This window comes from Alosa alosa, chromosome 13, assembly GCF_017589495.1.
Source record: "Alosa alosa isolate M-15738 ecotype Scorff River chromosome 13, AALO_Geno_1.1, whole genome shotgun sequence".
In the NCBI taxonomy this organism is placed as follows: domain Eukaryota; kingdom Metazoa; phylum Chordata; class Actinopteri; order Clupeiformes; family Clupeidae; genus Alosa; species Alosa alosa.
The window spans coordinates 28,487,261-28,504,527 of NC_063201.1; the positions used below are offsets into that span (position 1 = coordinate 28,487,261).

The window sequence follows — 17,267 nt, forward strand, 5'->3', positions numbered from 1 at the left end:
CAGCATTATAGTATATTATCATGCAGAACTAAGGAATTTGTTGTAGTGATCATAAAATGGCACGTTTGAGCTTTTCGAGTTTTTCCCCTACTTTAAACTAAATCTCTGGACACTTCCTGCTTGCAGTTTGAATTTATTCCGCATGTCAGGTGAACAGCAAACGTTTAAAAATAGCCATTTGCATGTTCTGGCCACATTAAAAATTAATGACCAGTCATGCATGTGAGATGTTGGGCAATAGTGCTGATGGTGTTAGGAGAGAGGGAGGGTTGATGGAGAGGGTTCTGGGGAGGGGAGGTTTTGGTCATGATGCATTATACACAACTGGTGCTCTTGTTCACCCTCTAATGATGAAATATACGTTTTCATATGTTTAACTGTACTCAGACCCCAGTGGACCCTTGCATACTCACACACACAAGTGTAACACTGTATGGAGAACTGATGTAAGCACTGTAGAGAACAGGGCCCCCTGGTGGTCAAACTTGGCACCATGCCCTGACCCCCCCAGCAGGCTAATAATCACTCCAATAACTTCAGCACTTGTGGACACATACACACATGCACGAATATGCAGACTTGTACAAGCACACATGCACTACAGACACACACACACACACACACACACACACACACACACACACACACACACACACACACACACTACCCACACATACATACACACTCAGAGTTGAAATCACACCTAAGTCTGGCATGACTTCAATGGACAGGGTTCACACATGCCTACATGCAAAAACTCTGTCTCTATCTCTCTCTCTCTCTCTCTCTCTCTCTCTCTCTCTCTCTCACACACACACACACACACACACACACACACACACACACACACACACACACACACACACACACACACTAAGGCAAACTTGAAATCACACCTGTATCTGGCACTGTACGTAGCCCTGAACACCCACGCTTGTGCCATGGTGCCAAACCATCTCTGCAGCATTCACCCCCACACATTTATCTCCAAACTAATGTTGACCACTAGCACTGAATAATACTCTTTCTACTGTCATCTTCATGTTTCAAAACAGTTGAATAATGAACAATTCCTGGTCCATGGTGAGAAATATGACCAATTTTTTATGTGTTGTTATGGTTTTGGTGGCTTTAACACCACTAAATGCATTTGAGCTGTACACTGGATGGTCATACTTTGTTTTGTATTATGACCATCTGCTTCATAAACACACAAACAATAAGGACACTGGCATTCACATTGACATGTGATATTGCAAATATTAAGGTTATCATTGCTGACAGGCTTTTTGACATTGTTTTGATAGCGCCAACCAATCGGTTTAGATGTAATGCCAAAAGCACATGGATTACTAAATAATCCCCAAGTGTACGATATCCACATGGAAAGAGTGACCCCACCTCCTCACACACCATAGACAGTATATGCCTGCACAATAAACAAAGAGCGGTGTATTTGCAATGATAAAGATGTGCCCATTGATCCAAACCATCATGTCAACATACTGAAGGGATAATCACTACTTGACCCACAGCTCCCCCACCAGATGCCCAAAATAAAGACGGGTTCAAAAAAGAAAACAATAACAAGACCAAAGGGTCAGCTGAGGTCAGAGCCAGGTCAAAAATGGAGATGGGTGTGAAGACCAGGTAAACAGACAGACGGACAAACGGGCAAATGGACGGATGGACAGGCGGTTGTCTAGGTAAAGCACAACATGGACTCTAAACATAGCCATTTTAGGACCACAATGGACAAAACAATCAGTTTATGAAACTGAGTTATAAAAAGCTTAAGCATCCAACCAGCTGTGGTGTAAACTTATTGTGAGAGTTGCGACCCACACAGCATATGTTGTTTATTATTGACAAGAACAAATAGTTCCCTTATGAACTGTAGCTGATTAATGTCCCTGAAGTTTGACTGGCTGGGAATCGAATGCTAATTGTCATTGTAGCCAATCTGGGAGCTGGAGGTTTCAGAAGCGTTCAGCAGCATTCCATGCTCTGAAACTCCCAGCATACCTCCTGGTGTCTCTCCGACATTCCCAAACACAGGCAAGGCACGCAAGTGGAGTTTTCCACAGAGTAGCTTCATTCCAGATGTATTTATGCCATCTCACTACATGTAGCCAGAGGTCTCTTTTTTCTTCACTACCACCACAACCACTACCACCACCACTTCTATCCCTCCATTCTCCTCTCCCTTTTTCTTTCTTCTCTCTCCCTCCATCTTTCACTTCCTTTTATTCCAGTACCATTAGTGTGTCGTTGCTATTCCTGGCTCTGGGCTGGGCTGAGGCTTACAGGACACTAGCTGATGTGCTGCCAACCAGAGCAGAACTAAACTGTTTGTGCACCCCCCAAAGCCCCCCTCCCTTGGTGCTCTCCCACCCCCATCTCATACACAGCCTTAACTTAACACCACCCCCACATCTCTCTCTCACTCTCTCTCTCTCTCACACACACATGCACACACACACACACACACACACACACACACACACACACACACACACACACACACACACACACACACACACACACACACACACACACACTTCATTACCACATAACTCCCCATCCCCCACACTTGGCTCTCTGTAGGCGCTCCCTTTTTCATTTTGCGCTTAGCTGCAAATTTTTATTTCTTTTTCCCCTCTCTCTCTCTCTCTCTCTCTTCAGTCAGGTGATTGTGTATCAGCTGCAGAAATATGCATGACACAGCCATCACTAAACCCAACCCATGCATAACAGGGACAAAACAGTAGCCGCTTGCACACCACATGTAAAATGCAGATGGAACACCTGTGTAAAATGTGCTGCTCTATCAAACATTGTTAGTAATATCACAGTAAGACAGAAAGTCTTACATTAGGCATGTTAGCTAAAAATTCACACTAGAAGACCTAAGAAATAGTCTTTACAAAATAGTTTGGGATTGCTGTTGAATGCCTCCCATATTGCTGTGGTTGCTGTCATTCAGACTAAAGTAGGTCTCGTGCACTAAAGACCCATGCATTGAATTGATCGGATCGATCCCTCGCTGACTGGATCAAAGCTATTGAGTGGCGCAGAGCTGGGCGAGGAGGATGTGCGTGAGAAGAGGGTCGTTGACCAGAAATAAATCGAGTGGTCGTCCATGTCCACTCCGCACTGCTCACCGGACGACAGCAAGTGGAGCCCCGATGAAAACGCCCTGTCAGATGCACATGTGTCCACTCCTCAGCCAACCACCACCACCCCACCCCCACACACACACACACACACACACACACACACACACACACACACACACACACACACACACACACACACACACACACACACACACACACACACACACACACACACACACACACATACACACACACACACACACACACACACACACACACACACACACACACACATACACACTGCCTCCTATGTGCTTCTGCTGATGGTGAAAGAGAGGGCTGTGATTAGAGATTAGAGAATCTGATAAGAAGATACATCAGAGTGTCTCAAAATCTCACACACATCTATACAGTACACACACATACAAAACAAATGGTCATACAACTAACCATGTTCGAATTTTACACCCATCCAGTATATCTGAACATTACATTTAAACATACACACATACAAGCATAGACACAGGGACTGTGGTGGTGGAACTCTGAGAGCGCTTGGTGTGTCAGCCGTGCAGAGCCTCACACTGAGATGAATGAATAATGCAATCCCATCTGAATGGAGAGAGAGAGAGAGAGAGAGAGAGAGAGAGAGGGAGAGAGAGAGTGGTGCTTACATATCTGCAGTGCTAATTTTTGCAGACATTTGGCCCACTTTCCAACTGTGGTATGGAGATCTGCGAACAGAGAGAGAGAAAAAAGCCACTGTAAAACATGGAGCAGACAAGTGCACCGCACATCACATTCATCTCTCAGTCCTCCAAAATATCCTGCACCCAACAAAGACATCACAGCACAAATAAGGCCAGCTCTCTCAACCGTGCACGACCAACGAGGGTCCAAATGGTTGGACACATTTGTGTCTCATTAATTCAAACCAAGCAGAAATGGTAAATTGATTGAGAGAACAATTGGGTTGATTGTCCAGCCAAGCCAAAAAGCGCTTACATAACTGGAGCAAACAAGGACGCGAACAAAACAAGAGCAGGTAATGAGAATGAAACCTAATGACGTATTTAATTTGCGCCTCCATCTTCTGAAACCTGGCAGATACAGGTAACAGAAACAAGAGCAGACCAAACGGATGAGAGTGATCGCACAGCGATGGCCGCTAATGCTCCCATTGTCGGAGTGAGCTCATGTGAGCACAGCTTAATGTTCCCTCCCTAAATTGCGGTGAGATTGCGGCCGAATCCAGGGATGGGGTAGAGCTCCAAACTCCCCATCATCCATGACCAAGCAACATTACACTAGCCCATTAGCAGTGTCATACACTGAGCCATACTGACTGGCGCGCCTAATTTTACACAGTGTGGCCAAGATAATTAGCTCAGTCCTTAATGCCGCAAAATGGCCTATTGAGGAGCACCCAAAGGCGCCGATGAGCCAAGAGCTAATAAAGGAGACAGCCATGAAGCCGGGCAACAAATGTTCATTACACCTGTGTGCAAGATTCTAATGACACAGCCATTCCTCAGCAATTTTTACAGTCGCAGGATTCTACAGGGTAGATATGACTCCAACAAAGAGAGAAGGCTCAAATAAAATTGAATGTATTAGGTTATATTAACATGGACATACTACATCATGAAGTGAGATGATGAAAAGCTGTGGAAATAATTAAATTCTCACAGTGGACATTAATGTGGGACGGTCCAATTCATCTTTGCTATTTTTACCAAATCGGTCAAAATAGGTTATATCTAAAAGCGTATTTATTTTCATAGATTAGAAGATGTCAAACTGGTGATTTGCTGTGACGGGATTTTGTGGGATAAAGAGGTCACTGGGACACAGAGAGAGGACACAGGTGAGGTGCGATGCTGGATGAACAGGCTCTGTGTGGATGAATGATTTGCGGTGAAACAGCAGCAGCCTTTGAAATGTTTCAATTATTTTTCTCTCCATAATTTGTGGTGACAATGAGAGAAGGGAAGAGCGGCTATGAGAGGGCAGATGAAGACAAGGACCTGGGCGGTGTGTGTGTGTGTGTGTGTGTGTGTGTGTGTGTGTGTGTGTGTGTGTGTGTGTGTGTGTGTGTGTGTGTGTGTGTGTGTGTGTGTGTGTGTGTGTGTGTGTGTGCTCCTTTCCAGAGATGTTTGTGAATTGCTGGCCTACTTTTGCACATTCTCCATTTTTAATGCCCCCCCGTCCGCCCTGTCCCCAGTGGTGCATGCCAGACAACAACCTGTCACATCAATAAGAAACAAGATGGAGGTATAAAGTGACACAAAGGGGGGGGGGGGCGACCCAGTTTATTTTTGGAGGGCTTCACTCCACTTGCCAGTGGATCTGCTGCTGTCTTGGTCATATCTGCACCTGACCCGGTTCACAACCATATCACCCTGGCGCTACATTCACTCCAGAATCAGCCACCTTCTCAGTATTCTACCTGTGGAGATTCTGTACTGATATCTACTTTGATTCCATGTTTGTTGTAGATCATTTGTAGAGTAGATTGTGTCGCTCTGTTTTGTTGTGTGCCACTGTATATTGTGTACATATATGTGTGTTGTATGCCTATGTAGATTGTGCACCTATATTTCTTGTTTTATAGGATTTCAGAATGGCGTTTCCTACCTCCGCTACTGTTTCTTCTCCTGTCTGTGGATGAGGATATGATCTAATGTGTCATCTAGAAATATTAAACTGTATACAGATGTTAACATCACTGCATCTGTGGAACTGTTCCGTGTTCACTTTAATCTGACTTTTTCACTTGATTTCCCATTTCCCTTCATTTTTTCCATAACTGTTAAATGACCTATGACAAATGCCTCAGAGAAAGTGAGTGAGAGGGTTCATACTGATCTGGCCAGTTGTGCAGACATAACTCTGTGTGACACTGCGTCTGTCCTTGATAACAGCTGCCTATGAAATGGATCTGTCCTCTCTCTGGCATGGACGGGCCACACCTGAGCCAGACGCGGGCCTAATACGGGCCGGCACCGGGACCAGGCCAGCTGGGCTCAGCCAGGCGTGCCCTGACAGCAGGACAGGGATACAGCATGACAGACCTCAGTTTGGCAGGACTTTCACTTTTGCACTCACAAAGCTCAGCAAGCGCTCTGTTCTAAAGGCGTGTTCCAAAGTGTGTTCCAAACTTTGGTCAACAACAATAGATCTCCCATGGAAGTCGGCAATGACATCAGCTGTCAACTTATTCAGCTTAGCTGATTTGCTGAATCAGGAGCTTCAGATATTACATGGACTACAATACAGATACCAGTGTTATTAGTAGTACTAGTATTAGTATAACATATACGGTTTACGATTAAATCAAATGAATGGTTTACGATGAATCAATGGGGCGGCCTTTACGAACAGTTAGACTTTAGGATGTTATTCTCTCTCTCATGAGCACAGAAATTAGATATTATTTAGACATTATATAAGGCGACCTAGTACAAACTTTCATCTAAATTGTTATTATATAAGGCATAACAGCACGTGGCTGGATCCTTTGGGTGGTTTTGTAGTGTTTTATGTATGTGGATTATGGATTTGTTCTGCCACATCATTTCTAGTCTACTTCCCTTCAGGTCCTTCAAGTGCAGCGGTCAGCTTTCGGAGTCTTCTGAATGACACGCTTGCCACTGGTCAGCTAGATAAGAAGAATAGAAGAAGTGTAGAGCACTAGAAGAGCATCACATTGGTTGGCTGGTTATAACGTCAGATTCTCTTGTGTCTTTTTCATTATGTCTGGCCTATTGAATGATCTTCTTGATGATAGAAACTACACATGAAATAAGGGTCTTCTGAGTCTTTATATAATCCGTTTTCAAATGAAACAGCAGTAAAAGACAGAAAGCCATCTTTTCCGTTTTTCCCCCCCGGATGATTGTCTTGCTTTCTTTGGCAGGAGCGAGTGAACTCCAGAGAGAGGGAGATCAGAAGTGAGCTGAGCACAAGAGGAGAAGCAGGGGAGAGTATCCTGCCCACTCCATCTCTGTCCTCAAACATTACACTGAGGACATTGTTCACTTGAATAGACATGGATACATTTCCATGTATAAGCTTCACTCGGACACTTCTCAGTCCATTTAATTTGTTGTCTGCACATACACGTTACTCACATGTAGTGCATTGTAAAAACATTGTAAACAAAAACTTTGACCATCACTGTAATGTAGGTCTTGCAGCAAGTACAGAACATAGAATCGCTAGAGCCGCTCCTCAGATGAAAGCATAGGACATAGGGGACCTCATTAACTGTGCAGGCTATCCAACACTAGGTAGTGAAGTTAGTTCACATGTGGAGATACAGATAGATAGATAGATAGATAGATAGATAGATAGATAGATAGATAGATAGATACTTTATTGATCCCCAGGGGAAATTCAAGGTCTCAGTAGCATACAGACAACACACACACATTCACTAACAGCAGAGGACAGTAGAAGATAAAGAATATACTAAATATACTAAAATACACATTATACTAAAACTTAATCTAAATAAATTCTAAAAACAGTATCCACATAGTGGTGATTAATCAATCAAGAGGCGCTTGCAATGACTGAGGCAGGGACTGAGCCTGTGATTCTCTGTGCATAGTACGGTAAGGTAAGGTGCTCTGTGTGAGTGAGTGTCACGGTGCTCTTCTGTGGGCTACACTTTACTGGGAGGCATTGGCCAAATGTAAACGCCAGGCCAGTCCAATACATACCCTTATCACAAGACCCTTAAACGTCACTTGTGAGTCAAATGATCACTCTGTACTTGTGAGCGTATGCTGATACTGGTTTGGCACATAAATTATGAGAACTATAATCGAATATAAAGGATACAAACACACATGATGATATCATGGTGATGCTTTTTTTTGCTCAGATACAACCTACATTGAATGATCATTGCGTGTTTTGTATTTTGAAATTCATAAATTGCATAGCCTACTTCTGGGTCATGCTGTGAGAGATTATTTTCCAAAACTCAATACAACGTTTGCCGTTTTCATTGTTATTAAAGTTGTCATTGTTATTACAGTATGTGGTATGCTAGAACAGATCCTTTTGACCTTTTGTATGTACTATGCCACATGCTATGCTCATTGAATTGAAATAAAATAAAAATTTGATCGCAAAAAAAAAATACAACGTTTGCTCACTGTAATTTTTTAGTCGTGTCTCTGCGGCAAGCTAAGGTACTTTCAGGTTATTACTCAGGCAGACGCTGGGGTACCTATCAGTTTTGGAAACACTCTGCCTCGGGTGCAGCGCTTCTGTGTGAGCTAAAGGTCTTCTAATGTGTGTGTGTGTGTGTGAAAGAGAGAGAGAGAGAGAGAGAGAAAGAGAGAGAGAAAACACGGGTAGGTTGTGGATGACTCACGTGCTCTCACTGTACGCCTGTGGGGCGTGAATCTAAAGCACCCCGCAACTCAAAGAAGAAACTCAAAGCAGATGCTGAGAGCAGCCAGCCAAGCGGCAGAGAGCAGAGAGCAGAGAGCCCACGTCCAGGCCTCAGCTTCCTTCCTGAGGGGTTCAGGCCCATCCCCTTCTCCATCACAAAACAGAGCCGACAGTGTGAGGAGCAGCATAAATCAGCAACATGGATTTCTTATTAAACTGTCATGGCTGTCATCATATCCGTCCAGATAAAGACTGACCCAGGAGTGGACTTGGCTCTGTTGTGGTCCTGATCGGTCTCTAAACAGGTTCTGATATGAAACAAGTCTAGTTTGTAGATTGGCTGTTTGGGCAGTTGAGAAATCCAGACTGGGAGTCTGTGATATCTGGCAGACGCATGAGCCTCACACAGGGCAGACATGATGTCTGGACACAACCTTGCTGATGTGTGGCCGGACATGTGGGTGGGAACAATGACGCCATCTGAGATTTCTCAACTCATCCAAACGCTCCCTGAAGGCAGGGAAAGACTCAAAGGGAGAAGAGGTGAAAAGGACATTCAGAGGACAGTTTTATCTATGATATTTGTGAGCCAATAATTGGCACCTCTATGACACCAAAGCTGCGTTGAATTCATATTAATGTGATGGTAGACAGCAGGTAGACATTACACAATCTAAACCATGTAAAAGTAAACTTATGTTTTCTCTCAGTCATATATTTACAGTATATAGAATATTGATATTGAGTGCAAAATTGTCAACACTTCGAAAAAATGTAAGTTGAAGCATATTCTAGTTAGCCTGCTGAGACTGGAATAAGTTATTATGTCAAAAGAACGGATGGAAGATGACAGATGTAGGGTTTCACGAATAAAGTGGATAGGAAAAGCAAGTAGGTTTGGTCTGTGTGTGTTTGATCTTGATGAATAATCATGAATTCATGAATTCTAAATTCATAAACAGAATCTCATTCAATAACGATTCTGGCATCCTATTCGGTTGTTATTAAGTCATGATGCAATAATGGGATGATAATCTTCTTTCCAGGTCCAGAGGGTTTCAGAGCCGCTCGTTAGGAAAGTAGCAATAATAAACAAAAATGTCAATGGAATATCAATGAAATTGATGATAATGATAATGACACCATTATAAAACCATAACTCATAAGATACAGATGAACAGATATGTCTTTAGACCCCTCTTGAAAGACCCAAAACTCACAGGAACAGAGTGCACTGGGCAGCTCATTCCACTGAGGAACCAGCCTAAGGAAACTGAGGAAACTAAACTAGATTTTGTTTTACCCTCATTAAAATGGAGGTGATGGTGACAAGGTTTACAAGTTGTGAAAACCGGCTGGCTGCACTAGTAAATGCTTTTCACAAAAAAGCTGTTGGGCCTGTGACATCGGGCTTAACCGGATTACACAAAAAAGCTTACATCCATAGAGGGACCGTTGTCTCAGACTGGAGACTAACATGTCACAGATCATATATCCAACTCAATCTCTCTGTGGGGTGTGTGTGACTCTTGGAGTAAAGCACCTCATGCTCCTCTCTCCACCCCAGACTGTGGTCAGCTGAGCGGACTGGCGGGGGCCCTGAGGCCCTGGCTGGAGCCGGCTTATTTACGGGGTCTAATTGGACGCTCGCAGACGGGCCTGTGGCTGTGTCCCACTTCTGTCCCATTCTTGTCTGCTAGCCATTAGCTGCTGGCTAATAATGAGCTGGACTCGTCAGACACAGCACTGACCAAGCAGTCCCTCCCTTTCTCGATGTGTGTGTGTGTGTGTGTGTGTGTGTGTGTGTGTGTGTGTGTGTGTGTGTGTTGAGCTGCAGCAAATGGCAGATGGACTGTTGTGGTCTTTCCAGACTAGACAAACAAACTCCATCAAAGACTCACACATTCACATTTAACATACCAGTCAAACGGTATTCACATAGCTGCTGGACATTGGGGTTTGTTGGTGTATGTTGTGTTGTTGTACATATGTGTACTTTATTTGCCTTTAGACACCAAGAGGCTAAAACAGGAGGACCACACTGGCGTGCTAAACTAGAAATGTCTAGTGACGGACTACAGTCATCAGATCGAACACTAGCAAAGCAAAAGGAAGGTAATGGTGGTGGGGCTGTATGTTACAGTATATTGGGGATATGGGTTCAACTCACCAGATAGATTTTTAACAGAGCAGAAGGCCAAGATGATGCATCTCATTCTGAAGGTGGATCCTCTTGAGTATTTCAGTAGGTGAACTGCACTTCCTTAACAGCAGATACTGGGGAGCCAGGCAACATCAGGTGGAATAATGAGAGCAGTTGCCATGGGAACCTTCTGAGAAGGAGTAGGGCAAGACATCTAAACGGCGCTGTCAGGCTGCAGCTGATAGGAAAAGAATTATGATGATGCATCTGACATGAATTCAGTTTTCCTTTTCTACTCAAAAAGTAGCACACTCACATGAATACACACACAGGCACACACACTCTCTCTCTCTCTCTCTTTCTAAACACTTGAACAGACCCTGGCAGCCTCTGAGCAGTGGCCATCTGCACATCACACACAGGCTGTCACTGTTTGTTTGTACAATTTATTTTTAAATTTCTTCTTTTTTTTTTTTTGCCCGCAAGGGACCAAACTGCAAACTCTCCTTACAAACACATTTACCTGGCACCCACAGTCCTCACCACTCAGTGTTTGCGAGGTGTTAGAAGTATTTATTGAAGGCTCCCCACAGAACAGTTTTTTATGGACATCAACTTCGATGTCCAGTAAATGTGAATGCTGCCATCCATGTATGAAAGGATTCCGAAATATACCAACTTAAATACCAAACTCTTTGGCTCCCCTGTGCAGTAGAAACTGACGGATGAGTGCAGGTCCTATGATGGTGAAAGTAAAACATGCACAGGCGTTTTCCACACTCCTCTCCCACTCTCTCCCTATCTCCCAGTGCCAGGGAGGAAGCCCATATCGAAGGAGCCTGAGCTAAAGGCAGACTCCCTCTCCAAGGGGCTGACCATGTCTTCTTGCTTCAGGAAATCAGTGGGTGCAAACACACACACACACACACACACACACACACACACACACACACACACAAACTGTTGTGTGTTTGCGCCATTGTTAGAGATTGTCTGATTCGCGCTGTCGCATGCTGAGATCACTGGATCAACAGCCACAGGGAAACAGGGGAGAAAGATAAGGGAGTAGAGCTGGAGGGGATAGGATGAGATGAGACAGGAATGAGAAAGAAGTGTGTGTCTGGGTGAGTGTGTGTCTGAGTGACAGAGGAGGGCTGCCACAGAGACAGAGACAGACAGAGACAGACAGAAGGAGAGAGAACAGAATCAGAGGTAAAAGAAAACAGCACCATGGCAATCTCAAGAGAGAACAAAAAAGAAAGATGAAAAGATGGCGAGAGGAGTCAGAGAAGGGAGGAGAGGAGCAGGAGGGAGGAGAAAAGCAGGAGGGAGGAGAGAAAGCAGGAGGGAGGAGAGGAGCAGGAGGGAGGAGAGAAGCAGGAGGGAGGAGAGAAGCAGGAGGGAGGAGAGGATCAGGAGGGTGGGGGGAGTGAGAGGGAGAAGAATGGCTGTGTGGGGATAGGGGGTGAGGGGCACACACGCTTGAGTTGTGATGCTGTGAGCTCATCCTGGGTGGCAGAATCAGCACAGCCAAGGGAGGAGGAGGCGAGAAGAGATGGGACAAGGGAGGGAAGGAGGGAGAGGAAGATAAGAGAGAGGGATGGAAAGGAAAAAGTAGATGAAGGGAGAGAGAGAGGGGGATGAAGCAATGTGTTAATTATAAAGCAACTATAGCGTGGCGATCAAGTTCTTAGCTGCCATGACACCAGAATGCAACATTGCTTTCTCAGCTGCACGGCCACTGCATGAGAGACAGCATGATCACAGTGTTCTCTCCCTCTTTGTCTTTCTAAAGATGATATTTAATGGTCTCCCCCGCATGCCAGGGTCTGGCTCTCTTTATATCCCGTTAGCCCAGAGCGAGGAGGCTAAGCATGAATCATTAGGAGTGTGCTGGCAGTGCCACATCTGGTGTGCCTGATCGCACCGCTCGGAAACAAAGGCAGTTAACCATCATCCATATGGAGTCTGACCCAATGACAGGCGGCACAGTTAAACAGCCAGGTCATAAATATACACACACTGATGGTACACGCACACACACACACACCCTATAGTGCCAATTGGAATCTGGGGCACCGCGTCACATAAATATATATATTTTTGAACTGGCCTTTTTAATGTGCATTTTATGCAATCCCTACATCTCCAATGGGAGGGTAAGGTGTATCAAGGGTTTGATACACACACATATTATATTTCACTGACTGTAAATGTTTCATTCGTATGCACAGAAAATAGTGGAATAATTTCTGATTCCAGATCTTTAAATTCTAAAATCGTATTCCTCTCGTATTCTCTCAGAATATCAGAAAAATTCTGCATTAAGTGAGTAATTAGTTTGCCATTAGACTGCTGTGCTGTATATATTTGTGATTCAGACCATGTGTCTGGGTTTTAGTCAAGAGCAGGCAATCATGGCCTTCCAGATGGCCAACACATCCACATTCTCGCACATTCCACTGCACGGCCACAAGACTGTGCAAATCAGGCAGACACTCGAGGATAAACAAAAGTGCCCCTCACACGTCATGTTAAATAAAGACACATCGCTCACATGGTGCCAGACAAGAAGGCAAGACGCTAACATGCCATGGCACCTCACACACTTCTACCAAAAGTAGACACAATACAACTCTGCAGCTTTAGTCACGGCAGCCTTTGATACTTTTCGCAAAACGTTTTAGTAATTTATAATTACTAAATATATAAATATAAAAATATATATAATAATATTTTTTTTTGTAATGTAAAGACTAGGCCTACACATTAACATGGAATTTTAAGTCTTTACACATCACATTGGACCACTTTTCCACAGAAAATGTCTTATCACTATAATCTTTATTACTGATGTTTATATTACTAAACGCTTGATTTCTGCTGGAGCTGGACAGATTAGCCACTTGTAAGATGGACTGATTTACTGCTGCTTGATGTGGGCGTGAGTGAGTGGGAGACACCACACTAATCCCTTTCCACAACCAGGCAGACCCACCCGACCCCCTTGGTTGACCGTTGCAGGTCAACCCCGCTCCACCTGCCGGATTATGCAGCCGGGATTAAGGTTTATGAAATTATAGAGCTGTTTTTTTATGATTTCTATTTATTTATTTTTGACTTGACTGCAGAGGAGGGGCAGCGTCGTCATGTGACGTGCTCAAGTCTGACACGTGTTAAGAACCCAGCTGCTGCTTTCCACCTCCAGGAGCTTGTGTGTGTATGCATATCTGTGAGTGTGTGTATACACACACACACACACTGCATCTATAAATGGTTATGTGTGTGCACGAGTGTATTGCAAATATTAATGTTTTAACCTGGGATGATCATTGATCGATCAATTTGTTTCTTTATCTACACAACATGGTCCATTAAATTCTGGTGAATTATTTAGAGTGTCACTAAAGTGGCCTAAAACCATGCTGTACAACACTTTGGGTGCATACTCTGGAGACACGGAGAGATGCTAGAATTTAAAAAACAAAAAACAAAATTTTATTTAAACAGTGATCAGGTCTCAGTACCAATGTGCCTGTTAAAAATCAAAATCAAACAAAAGAAATAATAACAGGAATAAACTACAAACTTCAGGGAACAAAGATAACAGAGTCTACACAAACTTTATTTTCTTAAAAATACATTACCATAAAATAAAAAGTAGCAATAAAAGATATATATGTGGGGAAGGGGGAGGGGATCAGAAGGGGAAACGAGGGGAAGAGTTTTGGTTCCCGTCTCGTGTTTGGAGCAGCCTGGAGAGCTGAGTTAGGGGTGTATTTGCATGGTGTTGATTTTGGGCTCGTATGTATGTAGCAATGGGGCGATGTATGAGCTGAGGGTATGGCATGACCGTGTCACGCACACATCCACAGCAATGGTGGGCTATGTATTAGGCATGTGCATGTGTGTGTGTCTGCGTGGGTGTGTGTCTGCGTGCGTGCGTGCGTGCGTGCGTGGGTGTGTGTGTGTGTGTGCCGCGTGTGTGTGTGTGTGGGGAGGATTGGTACACCTGAGGAGTAGGAGGGCACGCACCCTCCACACAGCAGTTATGCAGCAGTCACATGGGCACACGGAGAGAAAGCGAGAACAAACTAGTGCATTTGCGAGAGAGGAAGAACTAAAACCTAAAAGAGAAGGAAACGAGTGTGAAGAGAGACAGAGAGAGAGAGAGGTAGTGAGAGAGAGAGAGAAGCGAGAGAGGTAGTACAGTGAGAGAGGTAGAGCGAGGCAGGGGCAGCTACGGCTTCAGCACCTACGGGAAGAGCGCACGCGAGGGGCCGGCTACAGTATGTCTACAAAGCAGATCCTCCCTCCTTTCAGTGTGACACCAGGCACAGCTCTGACAGTGTGTGACAGTGTGTGTGTGTGTGTGTGTGTGTGTGTGTGTGTTTAAAGACAGTGTTCATGCATGTTTTGGAACAGTAACAGACATCAGTGTGTCTGAATGAGTGTGTAAGCGCATGTGCATGTCTGCTTTGTGGAACATTCAGAGGGGAAGAGTGTGTCGTGTGTGTGTGTGTATTTGCCTGCGTTTGTGTGTGCGCGTGTGTAGCACACTACTTGGCTTTGCTGCACGACCGCCCAGTGAAAGAAGTCAGAAGTTATGGCATGTCCACAGGTCCACATTGATCTCAGCAATGTGTGTGGCTAGCTGGGCAGAAGGCCATTAACAAAGACCTCTTCCCTCCATGTCCAATAAAAGAAACCAGCTGTGTTGCCAGACACACACACACACTTGATGCTTTACACCACCGTAGAGAACACACCAGAGCTAAGTCCTGGAGAGGTAGATTCCCAGATACACAGCAGGTATGGGGTGGGGGGGTGGGGGAGCAAAAAACCTCTCAGTGTGTGTGTGTGTGTGTGTGTGTCTCGGTGTGAGCATGTGTCTGAGCGTGCATTTGTGTGTGAGCTAAGAAAGGTGACCCTGTGTAACTGTATGCATCCATGTTTGGTCACAGATGCAAATAACTTCCCGCATTTACAGTAACGCCATACACACACACGCTACTCTAACACACACTGAAAACTCTACTTCACTGGGCACTGAATAGGAACATTGAGCCGGACGCCCAGGGGCTTGGGACTGGAGCAGAGGTGCCACTAGGGAGGACAAGGCTCTTCAGCTAGTAGCTACAGTGTTATTCTGAGTTGCAGGGAGAGGGAGAGAGAGAGAGAGAGAGAGAGAGAGAGAGAGAGAGAGAGAGAGAGAGAGAGAGACAGACAGACAGACAGACAGAGACAGACAGACAGAAAGAAAGTACACTAGTCCACCACCACCCCACTAACTCCTTTCAGTTCCCCCCAGTGTGAACTTAGCTTATGCAGAACACCACAATATACACATACAGTCCGTCACATTACAGGGGAGGAGCCGACCACCAGCCAGTGCCCACCTCTGCTCTCAAAGGCCCCTGGGTGGCTACTTAACAGCAGGGGTCACTAGAACCAGCACCAACCAGAGCCTTACTAAAGTCAGAGACAGGAAAGGGTGGGGGGGGGGGGTTTAGGGGGTAACCAGTTCTATTGCTGAGCTGGAGAGGCAGGGGGAAAGGAACATGGCATCCCTGTCCATGTGCCCTGAGCTAGTAAGCGTGTGTGTGTGTGTGTGTGTGTGTGTGTGTTTGTCTTTGTGAGCAGAGAAGGGCATAAGGCCCTGAGAGAGAGAGGCTTGGTTAGAGAGGACCCACCCACAGCAAGGCAGTCAGCAGAGACAGGGGTCTGCCCACAGGGTTCAGTGTGAACAAAGGAGGGGGGAGAGGGGGACAGCTTTCGCTTTCTAAACAAGAGGCTCTAAAAATGACCAGAAACAGTGTGTGTGTTTAGTTTTCAGCCACGCGAGGCGGCACAGGCGCCGGAGGTCCAACGGGGGCTGGAGGCATCCCATCGTGCTGTCCAGGCATAGGTCCTGGGTCTGAGGAAGAAAACAGGATGACCACAAACAGCATTACTACCCACATCCATATGTACACACACAGACAGACGAAAATGAATGCAACAGACACCCTTGTGCAAAACAATTTACAATTTCCCTGAATTACAGGAAATCTTTTAATTAAAGCGATGGTTCAGAGTAATTTCACTCTAGGGTCCTTTGCACCATGACCCCGAGCCAAACACCCTCCCAGAACCTGTTTTCCCTTGGTCGAGCCCTGGTCGAGTAGCCCTGTCAGAAACTAATGACTTTCTGCAGGCGTAATGGAACCAACTTAGTATCTCGTAAATTACCCCACTAATAATACTGTAGTACAATTATGTTCTTTACTCATAAAACGAGGCATTGAAAAGTTTGTAGGTACACCAGGAGTTTATTTAAATAACACTTGCCTGATGGATGCTATTATCTGCTACTATACCGCTGCGTCGACGTTACTTTCGTGATTTGGGAAAAGCCCGTAAAAGTCCTGGCAGGAAGCGATTACATCAACGTTTTTTGGTATATCCAGTTTTTAATATATTTTTTTCCGAAGTGTTTACAACTTAGTGTTAACTAATAATTGTTGCAAACTGGTACTACAAACAAACTATTAGTGCATTCCTGGATCTACATCCTTATGCATGCTTCCTGCCAGGACTTTTACGGGCTTTTCCCA

General features: G+C 44.8%; 1 protein-coding gene across 3 annotated transcripts in view; it reads right to left on the reverse strand.

Annotated features, from left to right (window-relative positions):
- Window positions 1–5,218: 5,218 nt before the first annotated feature.
- Window positions 5,219–17,267, reverse strand: part of smarcc1a (SWI/SNF related, matrix associated, actin dependent regulator of chromatin, subfamily c, member 1a) — a 33,500-nt gene continuing 21,451 nt past the window's right edge. For 2 of the 3 annotated variants that reach the window (XM_048260457.1, XM_048260456.1), the window contains exon 28: window positions 14,147–16,588. In XM_048260457.1, the coding sequence (XP_048116414.1) occupies window positions 16,497–16,588 (92 nt within the window). In that variant the 3' untranslated portion in view covers window positions 14,147–16,496. Of the gene's footprint in view, window positions 5,259–14,146; window positions 16,589–17,267 lie in introns of those variants that run through there. The other variant, XR_007195441.1, reaches the window with a different exon arrangement.